Raw genomic sequence first — 21,195 nt, forward strand, 5'->3', positions numbered from 1 at the left:
ATAGGTACTGGACTGGAAACCCCTACCCCCATGTGCGGAGAAGACCCGATACCACCAGACGCCTGCAACCCACCTCGGATCACGGCTCGAAGCGACTGCCGAGATGCGTCACGGACAATTCGGATAATACCAGGCTTGGCTTCTTTTTCCGTCCGTCGTATAGTGGACTTGCCACACAGGGAACTACCGGCTTTCCTACCGCTAGTCAACTACTGTGTAAGTGATGTGATGGCAAAATGCGGGTCCAGGAAGAGACATCGGCATCGGTAGGGGAGGTGAAGAATGGTGTCTCACATGCCAGGAGCACCCAACAATTGACCGCATGCTTGTCCCTTCCCACGCTCAACGACTGCGGCCATCCGAGTCCCGTGCTTCTACGGCCAAGCTGCCTCCTTGAAAGTACTACTCGTCGAGATGCTTTTCCTGCTTCTGCTTTCCATGGCCACGGCGAGCGTTACGGCCTCTGCCTGGCGCGTTCCCGTGCTCCCTCATCATACCGCAGAGCAGTCTCAGGTTCAAGTTGTCGCAAGACAGCAGAATGTCACCGCCTGGCCATATGGCCCTTACCGCACCAGGGGCCGAGAGATCATCGATGCCCGCGGCATGAACGTGACTTGGGCCGGCGTCAACTGGTGTGTATGGCCAGAGTGTTTCCCACCTCACCCCTTTGATGTATGCGGGCTAGGGGATCATGGATGTGGACGTCCTGGTGAAGTAACAGGGCGACGGTTGGAGTAAGCGGATGACTGAAATACTCTCGTAGGCCTCTACACGGCGAGTCCATGATTCCCGAAGGTCTCGAGTACACCTCGGTGCAATCCATCCTAGACCGGGTCGTCAGCGTCGGCTTCAACATCATTCGGATGTGCGTCCTCATCTAGCCCCCCCAAGCGCTTAGATGTGGGCTTAACACATCCCATCTCCTGACATTAGGCCGTTCGCGATCCAGATGATAGACACCCTCTACGCCAACAACCAAACCGACATCCCCTTCCCAACCATCCTGTCTCAAGCCCTGGGGCCGGCCAACGGCAGCGCCGTGGCCGCCGGGATCCTCCGCAACAACCCCATCTGGACCAACCAAACGGGCATTCTCAAGATCTGGACCGACATTGCGCGCATCGCCGCCGGCAAACGGCTGCTGATTCACCCGGACGCGCACGTGTCCCGGGCTGGCGGGTGCTGCTCGCACGTGGACGGCAATGCGTGGTTCGGCGACACCCATTTCCCCGTAGCCAACTGGACACGCGGTTTAATCTTTGTCGCGCGCTGGGCGAGCAACCACACCAACGTGCTCAGCATCGGGCTGCGCAACGAGCCGCGCGAGAGCTGGTCCTCAACTGCCGACAATGTGAATAACCGCGCAGAGCTGGGCTACAACTGGCTCAACCTGGCCGGCAACATGACAATGGCTGCCGACGCCGTCCACGCCGTCAACCCCAACCTGCTCATGACCTGGTCCGGCATGGGGTTTGGGCAAGACGTGTCCGCGCTCGTGACCCGTGGTAAGGAGAACCTCCTGACCGCGCCCTGCTACCGGTGCAGCGCCATCCGCGATGCGTATCGTCGTGAGCCCGTCGTGTTTGACCTGTCCCAGCACCCCTGGGCGGACAAGGTGGTTTGGGAACTGCACCTAGATGCTGCGAGCGAGGACATGGATACGGGATCGTGCAGGGTCATTGAGGCCGGGCTGTACAGGAGCGGGATGAATGCCCTCGGGATCGCGCCGCCGGCGGCGTGCAATATCACCGGTGGTGACTGTTTGCCGGCAAAGAGGCTGACGCCGGTGGTGTTGTCCGAGGTTGGAGGACCGCAGGATGGTAGACTTTTGAACGATACGCTGGTGAACTGTCTGCGGCAGTATACCGTGAGAAATAGGGTGCCGTGGATGATGTGGAGTCTGGCGGGGACGTATAGGATTCTTTCAGGGGTTCAGGGGGCTAGGGATAGCTGGGGATTGCTGAACGCCACGTGGGATGGATTCCAGTTTCCAGAGGCCGTGGAGAGGCTTTGGAGACCGTGGGTGAATGGGACTTACTAGCCCTTTTCTTACTGAAAGGGATTACTTGTTTGTGTCTACCTAAGGGGGGTGTGTCTGGTGACTCCCATCCTGTTAGTGGCTGAGAAATCTGAGGAAATAGGGCAGGGACCGCAGGGCGTCCTTCTATGGTCTCTAGTGGGGCTAACCGAGTGTTGAAAGGCACAGCTAAAGAGTGGTTGTATTGACTGTAAAGAGGTTGGAGGTTGGAGGCCAAAGCAGGTTTGAGGGGGGTTACAGGAGGGAAAAGAGCCAAGCCCCAGAGCTCAAACAAATACAAGTTTCTCCGGGGTTCCTCTTTCCCACTCCACATACCTTAGGTACATGTAGGGTGCACGGCCTGGCCACGCACTGGCACCGGCGGACCACGTGCAGCACACCTCAAACAGGCTTGAGGCACCAAGTCCGGCTACTAGCAGAGGGTGGGACCAGACGGCCACTACCTAGTAGTACCCAACGCTATGATAGCCAGCGAGTGCTCCAGGATGCTTGGCCGGCTCCCTTTGGAGCCCCTTAGCCTCTCTCGTCTGGTCTTTCTGTTCGAACCACTCGGTCTACTTCACAGGTCACTCGTGACCACCACCAGAACTCGATCACTGGACGTGTTCCATCCTTGATTGTTACTAGAGACAGGCTACCAAACACTCATTCACAAGGAGGCTACTTCATATCCCCCACCGATCCTCCAGCCTTCTGTTCCTTCTCCTTCCAGCCATGGCGAGCGGACACGGCATTTTCAGACGACGCCATGGAATGATACTTAGAGCCTCAACGAGGGCGAGATCGCGCCCCTGGGCATCCCTGCCCGCCGAGATCCGCCTCAGGATCATAGAGGGGGTTGCACAGCAGAAGCACGCGGGCTGGGCTTCGTTGGCCTCTGTCTACAAGGAGTGGCAATTCGTAATCGCCCAGGAGAATTTCCGTCGGCTCAAGTTACGGCCGTCTTGCCTGGACGACTTTGAACGTTTGGTCGTTCGGCATCGGCACCTCATCCGCCACATTCTGCTTGAAATCGAGTTCCCGAGATACTCGTGCCGAAACTGCAACAGAGATACGTCAGTCAGCGAGATAAATCGAGAGCACTTGTCGATCAGCAGCGGCATCTCGAAGTTATTACGGATCCTCGGCGCCTGGGAGTCTGCGCAGCAGCGTGATGAAGCACTTACCACCGGTGACCAACTTCCAAACGGTCTCACATTGGAGCTAAACGCCTATTCTCCCAGCGATTCAGAACACTGGTTCAAGAACTACCATTTCCAAACTGAGGTTGATGATGGCAACAATGACAATGACGACAAGTACAAACCGCACGATCCGGCGCACGGCTGGATCGATGGCCAACAGGTGCTCCCGCCTCCTGCGACGGCCTTCCAGCGGCTCTTCCCAAACCATCCGATCCTCTTTGACTCCCTACAATTTGAAGATATTCCTCCAGTTGGTAGCATCACGCGCCTCGTTATACCCCGGGGTCTCCGGCGCTCCTTTCACTCTGTTTCCCTCCTTGAACTGTTGCGAAACATGAGTGCCGTGGAGCACCTGGTTTTCGAGCCGTGGCGGCAGTGGGATGTCGAGTCCAGAGAGAGGTATGATAGCGGTAAGTGGGCACATTTTTGACCTCCTCGTCAAGTTCCTTCACTACAGTCCCTTGGATCCTGATCCCTGGTTGCAGGTTTTCTATTTTTCGTCCAACATCTTCCCAGAAGCCTCAAGAAGATCTCCGTCTTTGAAGATTTCAACAACAGCCTTGCTGCGGTATTGGTGCAGAACAAGGGTGGGTGCCCGAGTTCGAGGCCGCGCGCGTCGTGGATCCGCGGATTGGCGCTGCCTTTGCTTCGAGAAGCTGCGACCTCGAACAGCTCTCGGTGTCGTACATGGTGAACGCCGAGGTTTTTTTTTGGACGCCTGCTTGCCGTCCTGGACTTGGCCGCGCCTCGAATCTCTCGCCCTCACGTCGCAGCTCCTCCAGCATGGTTCGAGGCACCGGGAGCGTATCGATGCCTTGCTCTACTTGGCCGGCACGGCGGCGCTGCGTATGCCCAAGCTGCGGGATCTGGCCATCTGGGACGGCCGGGAGGGAAACGCGTGTGCATTCATCTACCATACAGACCGCCACTATGCCCATGTTACCTGGCGCGGCACGTAGGAGATGGACCTTAGCCCTCGGGTTGTGGACCTGTGGGAACGCGTGGCCTTGGAGTGCCGTTCGTGCCCCCTGCGCGTCACAAAACAACAGGTTCGGGGCGTCATTGCGTCTCACGGCGATGCCATACATCGTTTGGCCTTGCCGTGTCCAGTGGTTACCCCTGAATCGCTGTGGCAGATTCGGAGGGAACATGAGAAGATAGCAGTTATCTTAGAGTAGCAGAGGTGCTTGCACCTGAACGGGCACCCTCAGCTCCTTTGGCACGTGCCCGGCCCGGATATTGACCTGCAAACTCTCATGAATCAACCTTGGGGCGGCCAGCCTCCGATCCCTACCCATCCTCATTGCCACGAATTCCTCCTCCGAGATGCCGTGTCGCAGGTGCACATTTTTCTCCTTGTGGTCCGCGACAGTGCTCCAAGGTGCCGGCGCACGCTTGCCTTCGACAGGGTAGTCATGCCCCGTCCAGATGCGGACATGGTCTTCAAGCGACAGGAGCTTCTTTGCTGAGCGGTACAGGGCGTGCGGGTTGCCGCCGGGGAAATCACAGCGCGCACTGCCCAGCGAGGGATGGAAGAGCGAATCACCGCAGAAGACGTTGTCTGAGAAACCAAGCCAAGCAGGTCGCCCTTGTTAGCGACATCCTTCACATGTCCAGCAGCAACTTGAAGTGGGTAGGTACGGCGTGGTAAAATCGGACTCACCACCGATCCAATACCCCACATGATCCTCCGTGTGCCCAGGCAAATGCAGCACCTTTGCTCTCAGCTCACCAACCTTAAACACCTCATCATCCTCCCACAGCACGTCAAAGACACCCTCATACTCGGCCTTGCCAACTCCGTACCGTCCCGCGAACAGCTGCTGCGCCTTGCCAATCCGCTTGCCGATCCCTACCTTGGGCCGCGCGCCCTCCTGCAGCTCGGCAAACCGCCGCTGGAGGTAGAATGCGGCGGTGAGATGGTCGGCGTGCGCATGCGTCTCGAGCACGTGCGAGACGCAATATCCCTGCCCACGTACGAGCGCGATGAGCGAGTCGGCGGTCGACGTCGTCACGGTGCGCGTGCACTGGTCGTAGTCCAGCACCGGGTCGATGATGACGGCTGTCTGGGTGGCTGGGTCGGCGACCACGTACTGGTAGGTGCATGTCGTGGGTTCGAAGACCGGGTGGATGGTGGGTTCCTGGGTGGGGGAGGGGGGCGTGGTCACGGTGGTGCTGTACGGAGATATGCGACTCGGACGGCGGGACAGGGTCGGTGGATGGGCTTGGAAAGGAAGAGGTGAACGGCCGAGAAGGAGAGTCGTTGGGGATGGTTGTTGACTGAAAGAGCGGGCTTGTCCGCTCCTAAGGGGGACGGCATTAGGCCCGCGAACCGTCCCGGCCAGAGGAGCAAGCCGGCGGACCGTAGTTTCCCATTTTGGAAGTTTGTGGAGGGAGAGACGCGCCCGGAGTAGGTGCATTGGTCCAGAAGGGTTTAGCCGTAGGAGCGGAACCGCCGAAAGCAGTTGCAAGACGGAGTGGTAGTTTTTGGTGATAATGGTGGTTTTGAGACTGAAATGGCAGGAACCACCAGCGTAGCACAAAAGGGTTGTCACGATTTGGGTCGTGTTGGGTATGGAACCGAACCCTTACTCCGTACCACTGGAGCAAAAGGAGGGAGGCGCCCCTTGGCGTGTGTACCTTTGACTAATTCACTCAGCCGGTAGGAACGGTAGGACAACTGAGGTAGTTCCTTCCTCTTTAGAACTATGATTTTGCAGTGACAGATTTACCTAGCTGATTCGAATTGCAGCATCCATCAGGGCACCCAAACCGCGGACTGCGTTTGCTAAAAGCTGCGCTTTCAGATGACACCCAAAAGTAGTCAAGGCGAAGCGGAACCGCTCCGATGCGATGTTGAACCCCGGGACCGCCGGAGACATTCTTGGCGTCAGCCCACGGTGGCGTCATGAACGCCGAAGGAATGTCTCCGATTCCGGGCGTCGGCGACCCTTAAGGGGCCTGTCGGGGTCCACTGATGGGCCCACAATTACCCGCTAATTTGCGCATCTAGCGTCGCATTAATGTGCATTGCGCACAAAGCGCGCAGGGCGCAGTTTGAAGCTTTCTTTGTCTCCATATTGGTGATTTTCACTTTCAGGTTTGGTTGCTCCTTCCGCTCGGGTGCTCTTTGACAACCACCAGCAGAACTGCAATTCGGGAAAGTGGTCATGGCCGCCGGGAGTCATCTCATAGCCAAGCGCGCGGTCAGCGCCGCCAGAAGTTCGTGGATCCCCGCCGCTCATCGGACCTTCGCAACAGCGTCCGATCTCCCCGTCAGCCCCGCCAAAAATCACAAGATCGTTGTCGTAGGCGGAGGAGCGGCCGGCTTAGCCATCAGCCATCAGCTGCTCTGGACCAAGAAGTTCACACAAGACGACATCGCCATCGTCGACCCGGCAGAATGGCACCACTACCAGCCCGGATGGACCCTGGTCGGCGGCGGGCTCAAGACCAAGGACGAGCTCAAACGGCCGCTGCGCAGTCTGCTAGACCCCAAACTGCGCTTCTACAACCACGCCGTCTCCACATTCGCGCCTGAAGACAACACCATCACGCTCGGCGACGGCTCCAGGCTGACCTACGACCAACTCGTCGTGGTACCGGGGATCAAGGTTGACCCGTTCAGCATCAAGGGGCTGCCCGAGGCGCTAGCCGACAAGGACTCCAACGTGTCGTGCATCTACACGTACGAGACGGTTGACAAGGTGTTTCCAACCATCCAGGCTCTCCACAAGGGCCGCGCCATCTTCACCCAGCCGGCGGGCGTGCTCAAATGCGCCGGCGCCCCGCAAAAGATCATGTGGCTTGCGCTCGACCACTGGAAGCGCGCGGGGTTCTACAAGAACACGGGATCCTCGCCCATCGAGATCACCTTTGCCACGGGCTTGCCCGTCATGTTCGGCGTCCCCAAGTACAGCGCCGCGCTGGAGGCGCTGCGGCAGGAGCGCGGCGTCGAGGGCCTGTTTGCCCACGACCTGGTCGAGGTGGACGGGGACAAGGCTGTGTTTGCGGCCGGGGACGGCAAGGAGAAGGTCAGCAGGCGCTTCGACCTGATGCATGTCGTCCCCAAGATGGGCCCGCATGCCTTTGTGAAGAACAGCCCGCTGGCGAACCCGGCCGGGTTTGTGGACGTCGATGACGCCACGCTGAGGCACAAGAAGTATGGCAATGTTTGGTCGGCAGGCGACGCATCCAGCCTGCCCACTTCAAAGACGGCTGCGGCCATCACATCCCAAGCGCCAGTGCTGGTGGGGAATATATTGCGGGCGATGGAGGCAAAGGAGGTGGAGCCCGCGTACGATGGGTATACCTCGTGCCCGTTAACCACCGAGTACGGCAAGGTGATGCTGGCCGAGTTCAAGTACGGTGGCGTGCCCAAGGAGACGTTCGCCAAGTTCGTGGACCAAGCCACGCCGCGGCGGGCGTTCTATCACTTGAAGAAGGACTTTTTCCCGTGGGTGTATTATAATCATATGGTGAAGGGGACTTGGGGTGGGCCAAAGGGGTGGATCAACTAATACCAAACTCTTATGACAACATGAAGGAAACATGTTTTGAACCGTGCTCCGCATCCTATACGTTCACTCAGTTCCGCAGCTTCAAGAATGGATCAACGGCACCGTCCTCAAAAGCCTGGCTAAACGGATAGGCCCGGGAGCGAGGTCCCTTACTATAAGCACTCATCTTGCGCAGCATTAGGAAGATGGCATCGTGCAAAAAAAACTTATCCCTACGGTAACCTATAGCTACCGATCAAAAAAGGGACGCAGCGATCCACATAGACTACCAGACGGGCAGTTCTAATACTTCATCCTGCTCGGCAACGTCCTCAACAGATCGCCAACATCCCCCTCCAGCCCAAGCAGCTCATATATCCACCTCAACACAACCACAAAGCTCTCGGGCTCACCCATATGCTTCGTACACTTCACTACCCTCGCCGCCTTGGGCATCCCATACTCAAGAGCAGCCCACAAATCCTCAATCGGAAAGATCTCATCCCCCTCCCCATTCACCAACAACACCTTGCAGCACTCCTTTTGCAGTGTCCCGTCCCTCACAAGCGAGAACTTATCCCTCGCCTCCCGCATAAACCCCTCCAAATTCCCAGAGTACCCAAACTTCTCCGCCAACGCTCCCCTCAAATCAAACGGATACTCCAACTGATCAACCCGCTCCAGCCACGCCGGATCGAACATGCGATCCGCGCCTCCTCCCAAACTCACAGCCCCCAGCAGCCGATTGGCATGGGTATGCGCCATGCGCAGGGCATAATATCCGCCCGTGCTGAACCCCCAGACCACGATCCGCCGCTTGTCAATCGCCGGCTGGGTGTTTGCCACCCAGTCGAGGACCGAGGACCACAGCCGGTCAGGGGAAGAAGGGTCGTTGGCTGCGGCCGGGCTGTCGCCTGTTCCCGGGATCTCGACGACGGCGGTGGCGACGCCCTTTGCGCTGAACCCGGGCTGCCAGACTGCCAACTCGGTGCGGTACCCGTCGAGTCCGGTGAGGATTAGCAGCAGGGGTGCTGGGTTGGAGGGGGAGGCGGAGGGCGGTATGTGGAGGTTGATGGGGATTGTGGAGGTGAGGGATTCGAGGGGTGGGAGGGCGTGTGTGTGTGGGATGAGGACTTCGTGGATGGGGTTTGGGAGGAGGCTGGTGGATGTTAGCACTGGATGCCTTGGTAGGTGTAGTAGGAAGTACTGGTGAATAGGCGGGGAGGAGGGGAGGATTAGGGGAGGGATAGCATACGCGGCTCCTTTGTAAAAGACTTCTTTGCCTCTGGTCCAGGCAAGGCGCTGTTTCTCTGACCGGGGGATGGGGAAGCGGGCTATGCGGTAGACAGCTGAGCTGCGTCTACATGTAAACGCTTAGCAGAGGCTCTCCAAGTCTGGCATGGGATAGGTTCACGAACAGGTAATACTCGGACGCCTTTTCTCTCTGGCCATCCTTTTCAGCTGCTTCCGCAATGGCAGCTAGCTCCTCCGCCTTGGGGAAGAACATCTGGGCGTATTCATCCCAATCGTACGGTTCCTTCAACCCCTTCTCGACGATGGCCTGCACCACGGGTTCAAAGTCCTGGATGCAGCCAAACATGAACGGGTAGACACCCATCTTGCACTGTAGATGTATACATGATTAGCTAGAGAGCTCTGCATGTAGAGGGCGGACACTCCTTACTGGTGCCTTCCACTTAGTTTCCCATAGCTGTTCGAACGACTCATGGTGTACTGCCCGCTTATACAGGGACTCTCCAATGTGAAATTCCTTACGCTCCTCCATGCTGTCCAGGGTCCTTGGATGCCAATAACCAGAAGTCAACTGCAGGTGCACTTGCGGCGGGGAGCTGGGTGTGGTTATACGTCAGAGGTTCCGTCCCTGGGTCGGATCGGATCACACGTGGGGAAAGCCGGGCTGCAACGGAACGGTGCGGCCGCCTTCATGTCATACAGACGGACTCAAGGCCCCTCGAACGTAGAATATCTCATTGCTTACAGCCGCAGTAATGCCCAAATCACGGGATAGGTACCTTGACTGGGTCGTGAATGCTGTCCGGGGTTTTGGGGGGAGGGGGGAAACGGGGGGTTAGGGTTGAGCGTCACTACCCCCTATTACAACCCGCTGTTAGACCCTCTTCTAACGTTAGGTACACTACTGACGCTCCATCTCACAGCTAGGTCTCTTGACTTGGTGATGCTTGGCTGTGTAGGAGTGTGTAAAGTCTCATGCAGTTATGGGACCCTTGCAGGCTGTCTGGTGATATCTAGAACTACTACAATCCACCCTCCTGAACCCCATGTCATGCATCAACAATTTGATCAATCGGAACATTAACACCCAAATTCCAAGTAACTAATTCTTGACGTTCCAATTCAAAAGGACAATATATTGCAACACCATGCTCTCACACTCTAGTTCATAGGCTCATAAGGGTCTGATCCAGTCCTGGCCCAGTCCAGGTGAGCTTCGGCATCATGCTATCAGTCATTTCCTTTTGCAGCCAAAGTTACCTATATGTCAACATGAAAGGATCGTGATGATGCATTCCACCCCTCTTCCATTTCGGCATGTCCAGACCCAGCCAAGAGCAAGCTCATGATGTTGGTGTCGACACCACGCAACTTCCAGTTGAGCACCAAGCCTCATTACTAGAGTTGTTGCTTGCGGACATTGAGTACCTGCTCTTTGAGCATCAAATGTCTTTGTAAAATTCTTATTCCTCGGCTGCGTGTGCCATGAAAGGCAAGCTACCGGAATAGGAAACGAGTTGGAGTAGGACAAAGCAAAAAGGATTGGACCGCTACAAAGGGATCTCTCTGACCTTACATGCTCTAGTAGGGGTCTGCGACTTAAAACTATTGCCGAGCTCGGAGCCCGGGGCTCTTGCTCCTACTCTTGAATCCATCACCCTTCATCCACTCTCAGCAGGATGTCTTTGAGAAGCAGGAAGAGGAGACAGGTTTGGGACATTCCCGAACTGGCGGTAACCTCGGCCACTTTCCGAGAGCTTCACGTCAAACTCCCAACGGAAAGGTACAGAGAGCAGGCAGCACATGCAGCGAGCACGACGAACCTGAAGCCAAGCGACCAGTGGCTCGACAAGCACCGCGGAGGGTTTTTGCTGATCCAGAACCTGCACCCCAAAGCTCCTCCGGGCAAATGCATCCTGGTCGAGAGCATCGACACAAGAGAGCGGTTCGTGAACAAACGCCTCCAGCGGTATGCTCCAGACTGGAATCAGAAGACACAAGGCACAGAACTTGAACACACGCCATACAAGATCGCCTTCGACACCTGGGCACCCCCCGATTTACGCTTCGCTCGCCTATCGGATCCGCACGTTGAAGTCCAGCTCCCAAATGAACCCTACTTCCCCAAGCTGTACGGTTACGGCTTCCCCAGCGGGCACCAAGCCTTCGATTCAGAGGGTAAACCCGACATCTTTTCGCTATACTTCAAGCGGTTCAATGGTGGTACTCTAGAGAACCTCATGCTGCAATATGCTCACCCGGAGATTGGCGCGCCGATCCCCGAGCCGTTTGTCTGGCATGTCATGAAACAGCTGTCGCGGGCTGTCATCTGGCTCCAGACGGACTTGATCCGTCAGGATCTTGACCAAGGTATGAAGAATCCTAAGCCTGGCCATAAGATCCTTCTGCACAGGAGGTTGCGTGAAAGAGATGTATTTTTACATTTCCCCGAGGACGGAGAGGATACGGATCCCCTGGACTGCTGCTTTCATCGTATAATTCTTGGAGAGTTTGATCAAGCCGTCGTCCTCGAGGACCCCCCGGATATCCATTCCCACATCCCTAGAGCTGCGGGAGAAACTGGAGCTTGGGAGGACATGCACTCATTGGGAAGGCTGCTTCGTCGCCTCGTTACAGTCCACGACTGCACCTGGGAGAACAATGGCAACTTCGACTACGATGTTGATGAGGATTGCGAGATGAGGAGGTTCCTATCTGATAATATCACTTTCTACGAGGGTCAGGAGCAAGTGTACTCGGACGACCTCATCAGACTGCTCTCAAATTTCGAGCAAAAGGTCACGGGGGCGATCCCGACTGTTGCCTTTCTCATCAATGAGCTGTTACCTAGGGCTCACGAGAAGCTCAGGGAATTCCGGGCAATGGGCATTGACGTACTGACTCACGACGAAAGTGACGGGTGGATGGGAGATGTTTCGTGGGCTGCAGCCGACCCCAACTTTGAGACGACACCCTATGCACCGCAGTGCGACAGTGCCGACGAGGAAGATGATCTGATACGTGCTTGTGAGGAAGATGCTCTGATACGTGAATTGAAACAAGAGATGAAGTGGCTCCTCGGACAATTCATTCCCGTCTGGTACACCTACGAGCGCGTTGAAATGGCCGAAATCAGCGACTTGACACTGTATCGTTATAAGCTCCCGGCAGCAGATCAAGATGACTCGGAGGAGGAAGAGGCGGACGAAGAAATTGAGGAGGACGGAGAACTTAAAGTTGAGGTGGATGGAGAAATTCAGGTGAACGGGGAGGATGCTCAGGAAGAAAACAGGGAAGGACAAGAGGCTGGCCATGAAGCCGAGCCCGAGTCGCTGCCAAACGGCATTCCGCAGGCAGAACCAGTAACCGACGAAACAGAGTCATCAGAAGCTCAGCCAGAGTCTGACACCCAACAGGGGGCACAACCGGGAGTACAACCGGGGCCACAGCCGGGGCCACAACCGGGAGCACAACCGGGACAGCAACCAGGACAGCAACCAGCACAGCAACCGGGAGCACAACCGGGACAGCAACGGAGACGACGACCAAGACCGCCGAAGGGCTTGCTACCGGGACCGTCTAGAAGGTCGGCCCGGATCGCAGGGCAGGCGGCACCTCCTCCGCCACCCGACCTACCGGACCGCAGAAGGGCTCGCTCCACTCCAGCCTCAACCCCTGCCCAGGCTGCCCCTAACCAACCCGCCGCAGCACAAGGGCCGGCACCAGCAGCAGCAGGCACCCAAAAACGCGGGCGCGGGCGAAAAGGGAACTCACCCTCGCCAGAACCGAAACGCGCACGATTTGCCGCGACCTACGCTGAGGTAGGGACGCAGACAAGCATTCGGGACTTACTCCCCCGGCCGGGCGGGCTTAACGGGTCTGTCGATCAAGCTGAATAAGTAGTACTAGACGAAGCCAGCTTGGAAGCTGCGTTGGCCACGCAACGCCGGGAGATGAGAGAGAAGCAGAGGGGCAAGACGATGTGGCTTGTGCAGCACATGCTGAACATGCAGTTGCCGTGGGAGAAGAAGTTCAGCATTACATATGGTACCGATTCTTCGGACAGTGACAGCGATGACCCGGACGATGAGCAGGGGGATGGGTTCAAATGACCTGATGACTGGGTGGATAGTAAACAGTTCAACTGGAAAACTCCTGGTGTCTCGGGTGAACCGGCGGAGAGCGCGGTGAATGGGGACGAGACAGGGGTGGAAAGGGGAGTTGATGGGAGCACTGTGGTAACTACTGGAACAGCGGAGGAAGGAAATGGGGCAGTCACCGCGGAGGATGGGGATGATACAGAGCGGGAGAGTTAGCTAGAATGTGGGTGAGAGGAGCGGCGGTCCTTTCTGGATCTAGGTAGGTAGATGTCTCATCTGTTAAATCAGCAAATACGCAACTCCCTGGCACTATTCTATGCTGTTCAATGGCGGCAGGCTTACTGCTTACATACGTAGGTAGTCAACACTCGTTGTGAGTCATTAGAATACACTTTTGCCCGACTCCATCTAACCTGACATATCCCGGGACTTCTTGGGTTGAAACTCATAATGTAGTCCACCATTCGCTAATGATGCCCGCGCAAACCGTCTGCCGCAGACGCTTCTCCCTCACTCGCCCCTGATTTTGAGCACCGCCTTGCCAAAGTTCTTGCCCTCGAAGATGGCAACCAGGCCCTCGGCAGCATTGTCAATTCCCTCAGTTACATGCAGCTTGGCCCTGATGCTTCCCTCGGCGAGCCACTTCTGCATCTTCTCCTGGTGGTCATCCTCGTACTTGTCCCAGAACCCCTGATCGTAAACGAGGAAGCCACGCATCGTCAGCCGCTTGCTCGCGATGAGGACCAAGTTGCGCACGCCGTAGCGTTGTTCCACCGGGATAGTGTACTCTGAGATCTGCATGCCCGGTTAGCACATGAACAATATCTGGATTTCTGAACCGAGTAGCTGGAGAAGCACCCACCCCGCCGCAAGCAATGATCCTCCCGAACACGTTCATCGCGTCAATAGCATCCGCCAGCTGCTCACCCCCGACATTGTCGTAATAGATATCCACCCCCTGCGGCGCCAGCCGTTTCAGTGCAACCTTTGCCCTCTCCGTCTTGTAATTAAACCCCCCGTCAAACCCCAACTCCTTGGTGATAAACTCCACCTTTTCCTCGCTCCCGACACTCCCAATGACCTTCAGCCCCTCCCTCTTGGCAATCTGCCCGACCACCTGCCCAACCGCACCCGCGGCGCTACTAATAAAGATAGTCTCCCCGCTCTTGGGCCTGCCAATCTCGTACAGCGACGACCACGCCGTGAGACCCGGCATGCCCAGCGGGCCAAGGAACATGCCCAGATCCCGCAGCTTGTGCGGGTTCCGGAGCTTGGTCCGGATGCGCCCCAGCTCGCTTTGGTCCAGCACCACGTGTTCCGCCAGCGGCAGGTATGCCAGCACCTGGTCACCCTCCTGGTACAGCTCCGGTGAGTCGGACTTGACGATGCGGGCGACGGTGTCGGTCTCGACAGGGCCGTCGAGCGCAAATGCTGGGCTGTATGACTTGATCTTGGCGTCGCGCATGTTGCTGAGGAGGTATGGGTCGAAGGAGGCGTACAACACCGATAGGATCACGCCGCCCGGAGGAGGGGTGGTGATGTCCACAAGGCGGTCCTCGACGGTGATGTGCTCGCCGGGGATGGGTTTTCCGGTGGGGATTTTCTTGAAGATGAGGGTCTTGTTGCTGACCATGGTGCCGGTTATGCTGGCTTTGTAGTGCTTTGTAAGGACGCACTGATGGTTGTGTTGGATGTGTGTGGAGAGGTTGGCGACATGGATGTTGATGTCCTGAGAAGAGTGTACCCGAACAACATTGAAATCAACGTGGCTGGGCTTTGCAGGGTCGAAGCTGCCTGACAGTATTGCTATGGAAGTCACATTTCAACGATGTTTTTTCCGCATTTCTACAATGCAACAACATCACGGTAACTGCAATCGGATCGATAGGCCGCTGTTGCGGAAAGAAGCAATCGGTTGGTACTTTGATACCAGTCAGGGAAGGAGGCGGACGCTCCATGTCAGCCCGTGACTTCTCTTTGCGTCTGGATGCAAAGATGCAATGCATGAGCGTTCTACTCAGCTGGGCAGCCGCTGTTCCGCTTACCACTCAAAGGGGTTGCTTCCGTCGTTGATTGGGCGTACCTGGGCAGCCGTTGCAGAACCTCAGACTCACCAAAGCGGCTTATGAGACTGCATGGCCGCATGATGCCTTGGTTCTCATTGTATTTATAATCACAGGATCCGTGCCACCTACCTATTCATCGGAAACGTATTCATCCCCAGGCAGTTACCCACCGAGGTTAGAGTTCTTGTGGCTGCGTGGGGGTGGGAAGGTCACGCATATAAACATGGATGGCAGTATATTAGCCGCGTAGCTGACTACATCCAATATTCCGCAGTTAGTGTTTACCTCCGATCGGTGTATGACTCAACTCGGACTTAAGGTTGGAAGACGAGGGCTATGCCAGTTTACGTCGAGATTTCCACTGGAGTCTTGAGCTTCAAGCATGCGTGTTCGCGCGAACCGTCAGTAGGGCTAGGGGTATATGAGTGAGCAGTCTTGAGTCGTTTCATCGTAACCTCGAATTCTCATGTCGTCAACATCACAGCTAGTTATTGGACATTCCACCAGAGACTTTGATCTATCCACACTGAACCTTTCCTACGAATAGCTGTATAGGCGATCGGATCTTCCGTCCTTCTCCATCAAGACGACGTCGTCCAAGGCAATATACTTTCTTGACCAAGTCCAACAAAGCCTTCATCATGCCCACCCTCTCTCCGCGAATGACAAACGGAACTGAGGTCACGAACTTTGTTACCTGTCACCATGACACGTACGAGTTGATCTCACCGACCCATGCGGATCTATCTAGGAAGTCAATGCTCATTACAGGCGCGTCCAAGGGCGTGGGCAAGACAACTGCTGTCCGCTTCGCCATGGCCGGCTGCTCCAAAATCGCCTTAGTGGCACGGTCCTCTCTTGCTGAGGTCGAGAAGGAAGTCAAGGCTGCTGCTATGAACGCAGGGCATCCTGAGCCTCACGTTCTCTCGCTAAACGTCGATGTCACTTTGGAGGACCAGGTTCGAGACGCTGCCAGCACAGTGGGTCAAGCGTTCGGAGGGAGTCTGGACGTGCTGATCGCCAACGCCGGATACCTGGACGGGTGGAAACTGATTACTGAGTCAGATTCGGCGCCTTGGTGGACGACATGGGAGGTCAATGTCAAGGGCACCTACCTCTTCGCCAAATACTTCATACCGCTGGTGCTGCAGTCTTCGCTCAAGACTTTCATGACACTTTCAAGCATCGGTGCCCAGTGGATACACCCGTCGGCCTCGTCTTATCAAACGGCCAAGTTTGCCATCTGTCGTTTCACCGAATTCATCGACCAGGAGTACCACACCCAGGGGCTGATTGCCGTTGCGGTTCATCCAGGCGGAGTCAGGACAGAGCTCGCAACCAACATGCCCGAAGATTTGCACAAGTATTTGGTTGATACTCCCGAGGTTGCTGCTGATGCCATGCTGTGGCTGGCAAAGGAGAGGAAGGAGTGGCTTGCCGGGAGATTTTTCTCGTGCAATTGGGATGTGAAGGAATTGGAAGAGCGGAAAGACGAGATCGTCGAGCAGGGTTTGTTGAAATTTCGGATGAGAATCTGATGCAAGAATAAGAACGGCTACATGGAGAAGGACTCGGAGATCCTTCTCAAGATAGGGGCTTCTACCACGCGGCCTGCCCTGGTCCTAGTACTTCAGTGTCTTCATGAATGTCTAGTAGTGTTCAGGAACCGAAATAGTGCAGGGAAATCAGAATCTAGTAATCAGAATCTAGTAATAACCACTGACAATAAAGTGCGGGCATAGCTTTGGCGACATAAGAGTCCTCTAGATGTTCCTTTGCGATTCCACCACGACGAGAATAGCAGGTAGAGTAGAGAGACAATGCTGCAGTCGATCAAGTATTACTTTGCTCCGTATGCCAAAACAACGTCTGGTCTGGACGGCTAAGGCCTAGCCTAGACTACTAGGAAGGGTTATATCATGATCTATAGACCATAACTTGCTTCGTTTCAGGCGGTTAACAATATCTCTCCCCTTAAACCGCCCGCGAGAGCCCCTAGACCAAAGTATTTCGGAATGTGGGAGGACATTTGCTTAGCGTGAGGTCTAATCCTGGCACTGGGGTGCAGACCTGCCCGGTTGCTGGGAGGATGCGGGGGCCTCGGGGGCTCCATCCGTGATCTGGGGTTGTGGGGAAGACTGGGATGAAGTTGCATAAGGTAAGTTCATGTTTCCCCGCATCGAGCTCGTCCCAGACGGCTTTGGAGAATAGGTTAGTAGAGACTTTGCTTGCTGTGTCCTCTCAATGGGGGCTGCGATGATGCTCCTCCTTCTCGATTCTGCTTCCGAGCTCCGACTTCACCTGGAAAAATGAACCCGAATTGTGTTAGTTAAATGATAAATCCCAACTTGACCCCTTGAAAGATCAAGTCACAACAATGCCCTGATCGCGACAGCCATCTAGCTGGTGGCAATGTCACTTGTACTAGTAATCAGCGAGCAATTTGAAGGTACCTAGGTAATAAAACGGCTCAACACATTTCATTGATTAGTACCTGCCATGTTATACCAGTCTGAGTCAGGAAGAAAAAGAAAGAGAATACAAACGACGGGAATATTGAAAGAGAATGGCTGTATACCTAGTAGGTATATCGGTCAGTGACGGAAGGAACAGATGTCAAACCGGACCTTGTTCAGACCAAAGATGATTTTTGTGATTTTCGGTTGATGCTGGAAACGCAACAAAAAAGGGGTATTTGTTGACTACCCCTTGGTGCCCCTGACACTGTGTGATAAACAGTCCCTTTCCCCTAGTATTCACTTAGCAATACCTCCGTATTTTCCCCCATCATCCATCCTTCAACCATCCGAGCGGTAAACAGTTGTGTCGGCAGCTTTTCACCAAGTCCCCGCGAGTATCACCACCAATTTTGATGCCTTGGCAGCCCCGGGTTTTGGTACCATGCGATGTGACGTCGACGTAACTACAGGTTCCACATGTTTACATGTACCTCGGGCCTTCCTTCCCCGAGACTGAAGAAACGGCCCTTGGAGAAAGCGAACCCTCATCATAAAACTTCAGCTGCTACATCCTTCCATCCGACCGAAGAGTCGGCGTCTGCGGAACATTCAAAAAACCCTTCTCAAGACGCGTTAATATTCCGGCACGCATCAATGATGCTACATGTATGTACCGTACCGTACCTTAGCCTGCCTGAGTGGAGGACCCGTGGCACTTCCACACTTGGATTCATGGATATTTTCCTCCAACCAAAACTCTGTTCTTGTAAAAACTTAGCCTGGAAACCATATCGTCCCCCGCGTTCTGGAACCACTCCAATCATCATCTACACAACAGTGTTTTCTGAGTATCTTTTGGGGTTCTTGTCTGGTATTAATAACCATCATGGTGCCTTCCGTCACTGCATATCGCAATTTCCTGTACGCTCGCATCCAGCCATTGGTCCATAGGTTATGCCTTGCATCATGAAGACCTCGGTCGTTTCATCTCTTTTCTTTTTCTCGGCTTCCCTTGTCGCCGGCGCCCCCAGTGGCAGGGCTCACAGCAAGCCACAAAGAAAGGCAGGGGCTTTCTATCTTGCCGGTGACTCAACGACTGCTGGCGGTGACAACCCTGGAGGTTAGTTGAGTGAATGCATAAGTTGCTCGAAGGATCTTGAGCTAAACAAGTGTTCTCTAGGCTGGGGAGACGGGTTCCTCGAAACGTTACTCGGCGGTTCCATTGGGACAAACTACGGACACAGCGGTGCTACTACCGCATCCTTCTCTGCCGGAGGCGACTGGGCGACTGTGATTGAGTCCGTCACTCGCTCTGCGGAGGAGTATGATACTTATGTTACAATCCAGGTGGGTTTCCAACTCAGCCGATGTTCGGAAAGACATCGCTGACCACTGTGGTCGAACGTTTTGTCTGCGTATAGTTCGGTCACAATGACCAGAAGGCCACCTCCGGAGTCAGTATCGAACAGTTCCAAGCCAACCTCGAGCGGATGGTCTCTGAAGTGCGCTCTGCCGGTGGTACTCCAGTCAGTAATCTCCATGAGCTACATGTCTACAAGTTATCGTGTATCAACACTCACCTACCTAGATTCTCGTAACATCCCTATCCCGTCGCAAGTTCAAGAATGGTACGATCTCGCTCGACCTTGAAGACGTCGTCGAAGCCACCAAGGCCGCCGCGGCCACTTCCGGCGCCGCTTATATCGACCTGAATTCGGCCTCGATGGCCTACCTCAACGCCATTGGTGAGGAGAAGGCCATGACATACAATCTCGCACCGGACGACCGTACGCACTTGAACACGGCTGGAAACGTCCTGTTCGGAAACATGGTCAGCTGGTTGCTTACTACTACATGTAGTAAAACTATCCCGGCGAAGCTCGCCGCTCACTTGAAAGCTTATACTGCTTCCCGAGAGGATATCGTGGCAGCTTTTGAGAGTGGAGAGTATATCCTGCCTGACGCATAGGATAGGGGGTGGTGTGAAGCGGAGTATGATTAGGGTTAGGGTTAGAGGGTTATGCCAAACTTACCTGATCCGTAGCTCTTTGAAGTTTGAACCTTCCCCGCATGAATTGTCGAACATGTCAAACTTTGAAACTGTCATCCCGTCAGATTCAATCTCGAGGCAACGAACCATGGGTGACATCTCGGTCCGGGAATACATACGCTGGCTCCCAGGGGAGCCGAGCGAGCCCACATCCACCATTGTATTGACGACGCCCGAGCGGCGCTTCGTCGACCTTCGCATCTTCAAATCAGCCGCCACTCCAACGGAGGAAGGTTCAAGTCCCGAGTCAGGAGACGGCATCCTCCCACTTTCAAGACTCGATTGGGCGATTGCGGGTACTTCGTCTTCCTCTCCCCTTGCCTTCGACAACTCGGTAGGCGAGAAGGAGACTGTCGGCGAGTTCAAGCTCCAGTTTGGAACCGAAACCGTAATTGCCAACAAGGCGACACACTGCCAGTGGCACCACTGGATAGACTCTCGCACGCCGAATACAGAAGGTCTTGTCGACGAAGGCGACAACTTTGAACACCCATCCAACCCAGCCCTGACCCTGGAAAGGGGCAGTATGGTGGACCCCAACACGGGAATCGAGGCCGACTACGAGGAACTGTGGCGGTCTGAGCCCGTTGAACCGCTTCTCGAAGAGGAAGTCCGCTGTCTTGCGTTGCAGTGGCAAGGCGATGAAGAGATGCAAAGCGGTCGGGTCAGGAGGGGATTGTTTGTTCGGCTGGGGCACCACTGCCAGGTGCTTGCACGGGACGGAGACGACATCACCGTTGAGCGGTTGAGATGGGACGCCGGTCGGCAGAGATGGGTTAGCCAGGTCCGGATTGGTCAAAAGGATTTGCCGATACCGTTCGCGACGGGTTCATTGCGCGATGTTAGGCTGGGCGACAGAGTTGTGGTTGGTGGTGATGTATGGGAGGTTGTGGAGAGGGCATAAACGACCGGAGGTTGCATGTGACGAATGCGATCTTGTCTTTCGAGCGGCATTACGGGCGGTTGAACCCGCAAGGCACGTCTTCACGGCTGCCCATCATGTTTGTGGCAGCCTCGAACTCGGGCTTCTGGCAACCTCTGCCTGTCTGCCACATGTTGATGTTAGCGAAGGTGCCACAGACCGGGACATAACATATCGTGAGCCGAGTTTGATGTGAAAATATGAAGTGTGAAGTCCTCTATGTGATGATCAGCTCTGCTGAGCCTGCTGGATGACAACTCTGAGAATATGGGAAATGTAACCTCGCCGTACGTGAGGAGAGGAAGTATTCGCGACTTCTGTAACTGCACTGTCCAGCAGTATGCTCAGCTGACTTCTGCACCCCTTTCCCTGTGGAGTTGGAGTCAGAAGGAGAGGAGGCCAGGGAAGACCACCTCAGTCACCGGAGCGGTTAGCCCACGCTGAAGAAAATGGGGAGAAAGCATAAGGATTCAATAAAAACTGCATACAGCTATTAGTTAGCTGAAGGCTGGCTTTTGCACTGCCGGCCGGGCTTTCTCAAACTTCACCCCTTTTGGCTCGCTTGAATCCCGCAATCCTACCACACCTTACCACCACTTCGAGCCCCTGCACCCTGTCAAAGC

At 55.4% G+C, this 21,195-nt stretch overlaps 11 protein-coding genes across 11 annotated transcripts; 8 read left to right on the forward strand and 3 right to left on the reverse strand.

Moving 5' to 3' along the window:
• Nucleotides 1-219: 219 nt before the first annotated feature.
• N656DRAFT_761622 (glycoside hydrolase family 5 protein) lies at nucleotides 220-2,269 on the forward strand. Its single transcript, XM_064813247.1, has 3 exons — nucleotides 220-632; nucleotides 764-865; nucleotides 934-2,269. Exons 1-3 carry the CDS (start codon nucleotides 415-417, stop codon nucleotides 2,039-2,041), a joined length of 1,428 nt encoding a protein of 475 aa, XP_064665829.1. The 5' UTR covers nucleotides 220-414; the 3' UTR covers nucleotides 2,042-2,269.
• Nucleotides 2,270-2,752: 483 nt separating this feature from the next.
• On the forward strand, nucleotides 2,753-4,181 carry N656DRAFT_801892 (uncharacterized protein; the record flags this gene model as incomplete). Its single annotated transcript, XM_064818185.1, has 3 exons — nucleotides 2,753-3,632; nucleotides 3,803-3,924; nucleotides 3,996-4,181. 3 exons carry the CDS (start codon nucleotides 2,753-2,755, stop codon nucleotides 4,179-4,181), a joined length of 1,188 nt encoding a protein of 395 aa, XP_064665830.1.
• A 210-nt stretch (nucleotides 4,182-4,391) lies between these two features.
• N656DRAFT_718200 (Metallo-hydrolase/oxidoreductase) lies at nucleotides 4,392-5,642 on the reverse strand (the record flags this gene model as incomplete). Its single annotated transcript, XM_064812255.1, has 2 exons — nucleotides 4,392-4,783; nucleotides 4,886-5,642. The coding sequence occupies 2 exons, from the start codon at nucleotides 5,640-5,642 to the stop codon at nucleotides 4,392-4,394; spliced, it is 1,149 nt and encodes a 382-aa protein (XP_064665831.1).
• Nucleotides 5,643-6,272: 630 nt separating this feature from the next.
• On the forward strand, nucleotides 6,273-7,903 carry N656DRAFT_784286 (FAD/NAD(P)-binding domain-containing protein). Its single transcript, XM_064816134.1, has one exon. The coding sequence runs from the start codon at nucleotides 6,393-6,395 to the stop codon at nucleotides 7,740-7,742; it is 1,350 nt and encodes a 449-aa protein (XP_064665832.1). The 5' UTR covers nucleotides 6,273-6,392; the 3' UTR covers nucleotides 7,743-7,903.
• A 121-nt stretch (nucleotides 7,904-8,024) lies between these two features.
• On the reverse strand, nucleotides 8,025-9,510 carry N656DRAFT_761629 (alpha/beta-hydrolase; the record flags this gene model as incomplete). The annotated part of the gene is made up of 4 exons (XM_064813248.1): nucleotides 8,025-8,880; nucleotides 8,977-9,081; nucleotides 9,140-9,345; nucleotides 9,406-9,510. 4 exons carry the CDS (start codon nucleotides 9,505-9,507, stop codon nucleotides 8,025-8,027), a joined length of 1,269 nt encoding a protein of 422 aa, XP_064665833.1.
• Nucleotides 9,511-10,654: 1,144 nt separating this feature from the next.
• Nucleotides 10,655-11,956, forward strand: N656DRAFT_718287 (uncharacterized protein; the record flags this gene model as incomplete). Its single annotated transcript, XM_064812266.1, has 1 exon — nucleotides 10,655-11,956. A coding segment is annotated over one exon (1,302 nt), but the record flags the coding sequence as incomplete, so codon positions are not given.
• Nucleotides 11,957-13,481: 1,525 nt separating this feature from the next.
• Nucleotides 13,482-14,964, reverse strand: N656DRAFT_761635 (oxidoreductase). Its single transcript, XM_064813249.1, has 2 exons — nucleotides 13,938-14,964; nucleotides 13,482-13,870 (listed from the first exon to the last, which is right to left on the reverse strand). The coding sequence occupies exons 1-2, from the start codon at nucleotides 14,706-14,708 to the stop codon at nucleotides 13,586-13,588; spliced, it is 1,056 nt and encodes a 351-aa protein (XP_064665835.1). The 5' UTR covers nucleotides 14,709-14,964; the 3' UTR covers nucleotides 13,482-13,585.
• A 461-nt stretch (nucleotides 14,965-15,425) lies between these two features.
• On the forward strand, nucleotides 15,426-16,858 carry N656DRAFT_784288 (NAD(P)-binding protein). Its single transcript, XM_064816135.1, has one exon. It carries the CDS (start codon nucleotides 15,900-15,902, stop codon nucleotides 16,677-16,679), a length of 780 nt encoding a protein of 259 aa, XP_064665836.1. The 5' UTR covers nucleotides 15,426-15,899; the 3' UTR covers nucleotides 16,680-16,858.
• A 1,156-nt stretch (nucleotides 16,859-18,014) lies between these two features.
• On the forward strand, nucleotides 18,015-18,848 carry N656DRAFT_434312 (uncharacterized protein). Its single transcript, XM_064809641.1, has one exon. The coding sequence runs from the start codon at nucleotides 18,078-18,080 to the stop codon at nucleotides 18,549-18,551; it is 474 nt and encodes a 157-aa protein (XP_064665837.1). The 5' UTR covers nucleotides 18,015-18,077; the 3' UTR covers nucleotides 18,552-18,848.
• Nucleotides 18,271-19,640, forward strand: N656DRAFT_761640 (carbohydrate esterase family 12 protein). Its single transcript, XM_064813250.1, has 4 exons — nucleotides 18,271-18,720; nucleotides 18,781-18,947; nucleotides 19,022-19,126; nucleotides 19,189-19,640. The coding sequence occupies exons 1-4, from the start codon at nucleotides 18,555-18,557 to the stop codon at nucleotides 19,567-19,569; spliced, it is 819 nt and encodes a 272-aa protein (XP_064665838.1). The 5' UTR covers nucleotides 18,271-18,554; the 3' UTR covers nucleotides 19,570-19,640.
• A 37-nt stretch (nucleotides 19,641-19,677) lies between these two features.
• Nucleotides 19,678-20,907, forward strand: N656DRAFT_784290 (uncharacterized protein). The gene has a single exon (XM_064816136.1). It carries the CDS (start codon nucleotides 19,739-19,741, stop codon nucleotides 20,552-20,554), a length of 816 nt encoding a protein of 271 aa, XP_064665839.1. The 5' UTR covers nucleotides 19,678-19,738; the 3' UTR covers nucleotides 20,555-20,907.
• The last annotated feature ends 288 nt before the right edge of the window (nucleotides 20,908-21,195 follow it).

The sequence above is a fragment of the Canariomyces notabilis genome (genome assembly GCF_033297395.1).
Source record: "Canariomyces notabilis strain CBS 508.74 unplaced genomic scaffold N656scaffold_33, whole genome shotgun sequence".
NCBI classification, from domain to species: domain Eukaryota; kingdom Fungi; phylum Ascomycota; class Sordariomycetes; order Sordariales; family Chaetomiaceae; genus Canariomyces; species Canariomyces notabilis.

Bases quoted from the DNA above. Each gene is read 5' to 3' on its own strand.
- N656DRAFT_761622 (XM_064813247.1), top strand. From the start codon at position 415: ATGCTTTTCCTGCTTCTGCTTTCCATGGCCACGGCGAGCGTTACGGCC. The intron at 633-763 runs GTGTGTATGGCC...ATACTCTCGTAG, and splicing joins ACTTGGGCCGGCGTCAACTG to GCCTCTACACGGCGAGTCCA. The intron at 866-933 runs GTGCGTCCTCAT...TCCTGACATTAG, and splicing joins GGCTTCAACATCATTCGGAT to GCCGTTCGCGATCCAGATGA.
- N656DRAFT_784286 (XM_064816134.1), top strand. From the start codon at position 6,393: ATGGCCGCCGGGAGTCATCTCATAGCCAAGCGCGCGGTCAGCGCCGCC.
- N656DRAFT_761635 (XM_064813249.1), bottom strand. From the start codon at position 14,708: ATGGTCAGCAACAAGACCCTCATCTTCAAGAAAATCCCCACCGGAAAA. The intron at 13,871-13,937 runs GTGGGTGCTTCT...CCGGGCATGCAG, and splicing joins GGATCATTGCTTGCGGCGGG to ATCTCAGAGTACACTATCCC.
- N656DRAFT_784288 (XM_064816135.1), top strand. From the start codon at position 15,900: ATGCTCATTACAGGCGCGTCCAAGGGCGTGGGCAAGACAACTGCTGTC.
- N656DRAFT_434312 (XM_064809641.1), top strand. From the start codon at position 18,078: ATGTTTACATGTACCTCGGGCCTTCCTTCCCCGAGACTGAAGAAACGG.
- N656DRAFT_761640 (XM_064813250.1), top strand. From the start codon at position 18,555: ATGCCTTGCATCATGAAGACCTCGGTCGTTTCATCTCTTTTCTTTTTC. The intron at 18,721-18,780 runs GTTAGTTGAGTG...AGTGTTCTCTAG, and splicing joins TGGCGGTGACAACCCTGGAG to GCTGGGGAGACGGGTTCCTC. The intron at 19,127-19,188 runs GTCAGTAATCTC...TCACCTACCTAG, and splicing joins GCTCTGCCGGTGGTACTCCA to ATTCTCGTAACATCCCTATC.
- N656DRAFT_784290 (XM_064816136.1), top strand. From the start codon at position 19,739: ATGGGTGACATCTCGGTCCGGGAATACATACGCTGGCTCCCAGGGGAG.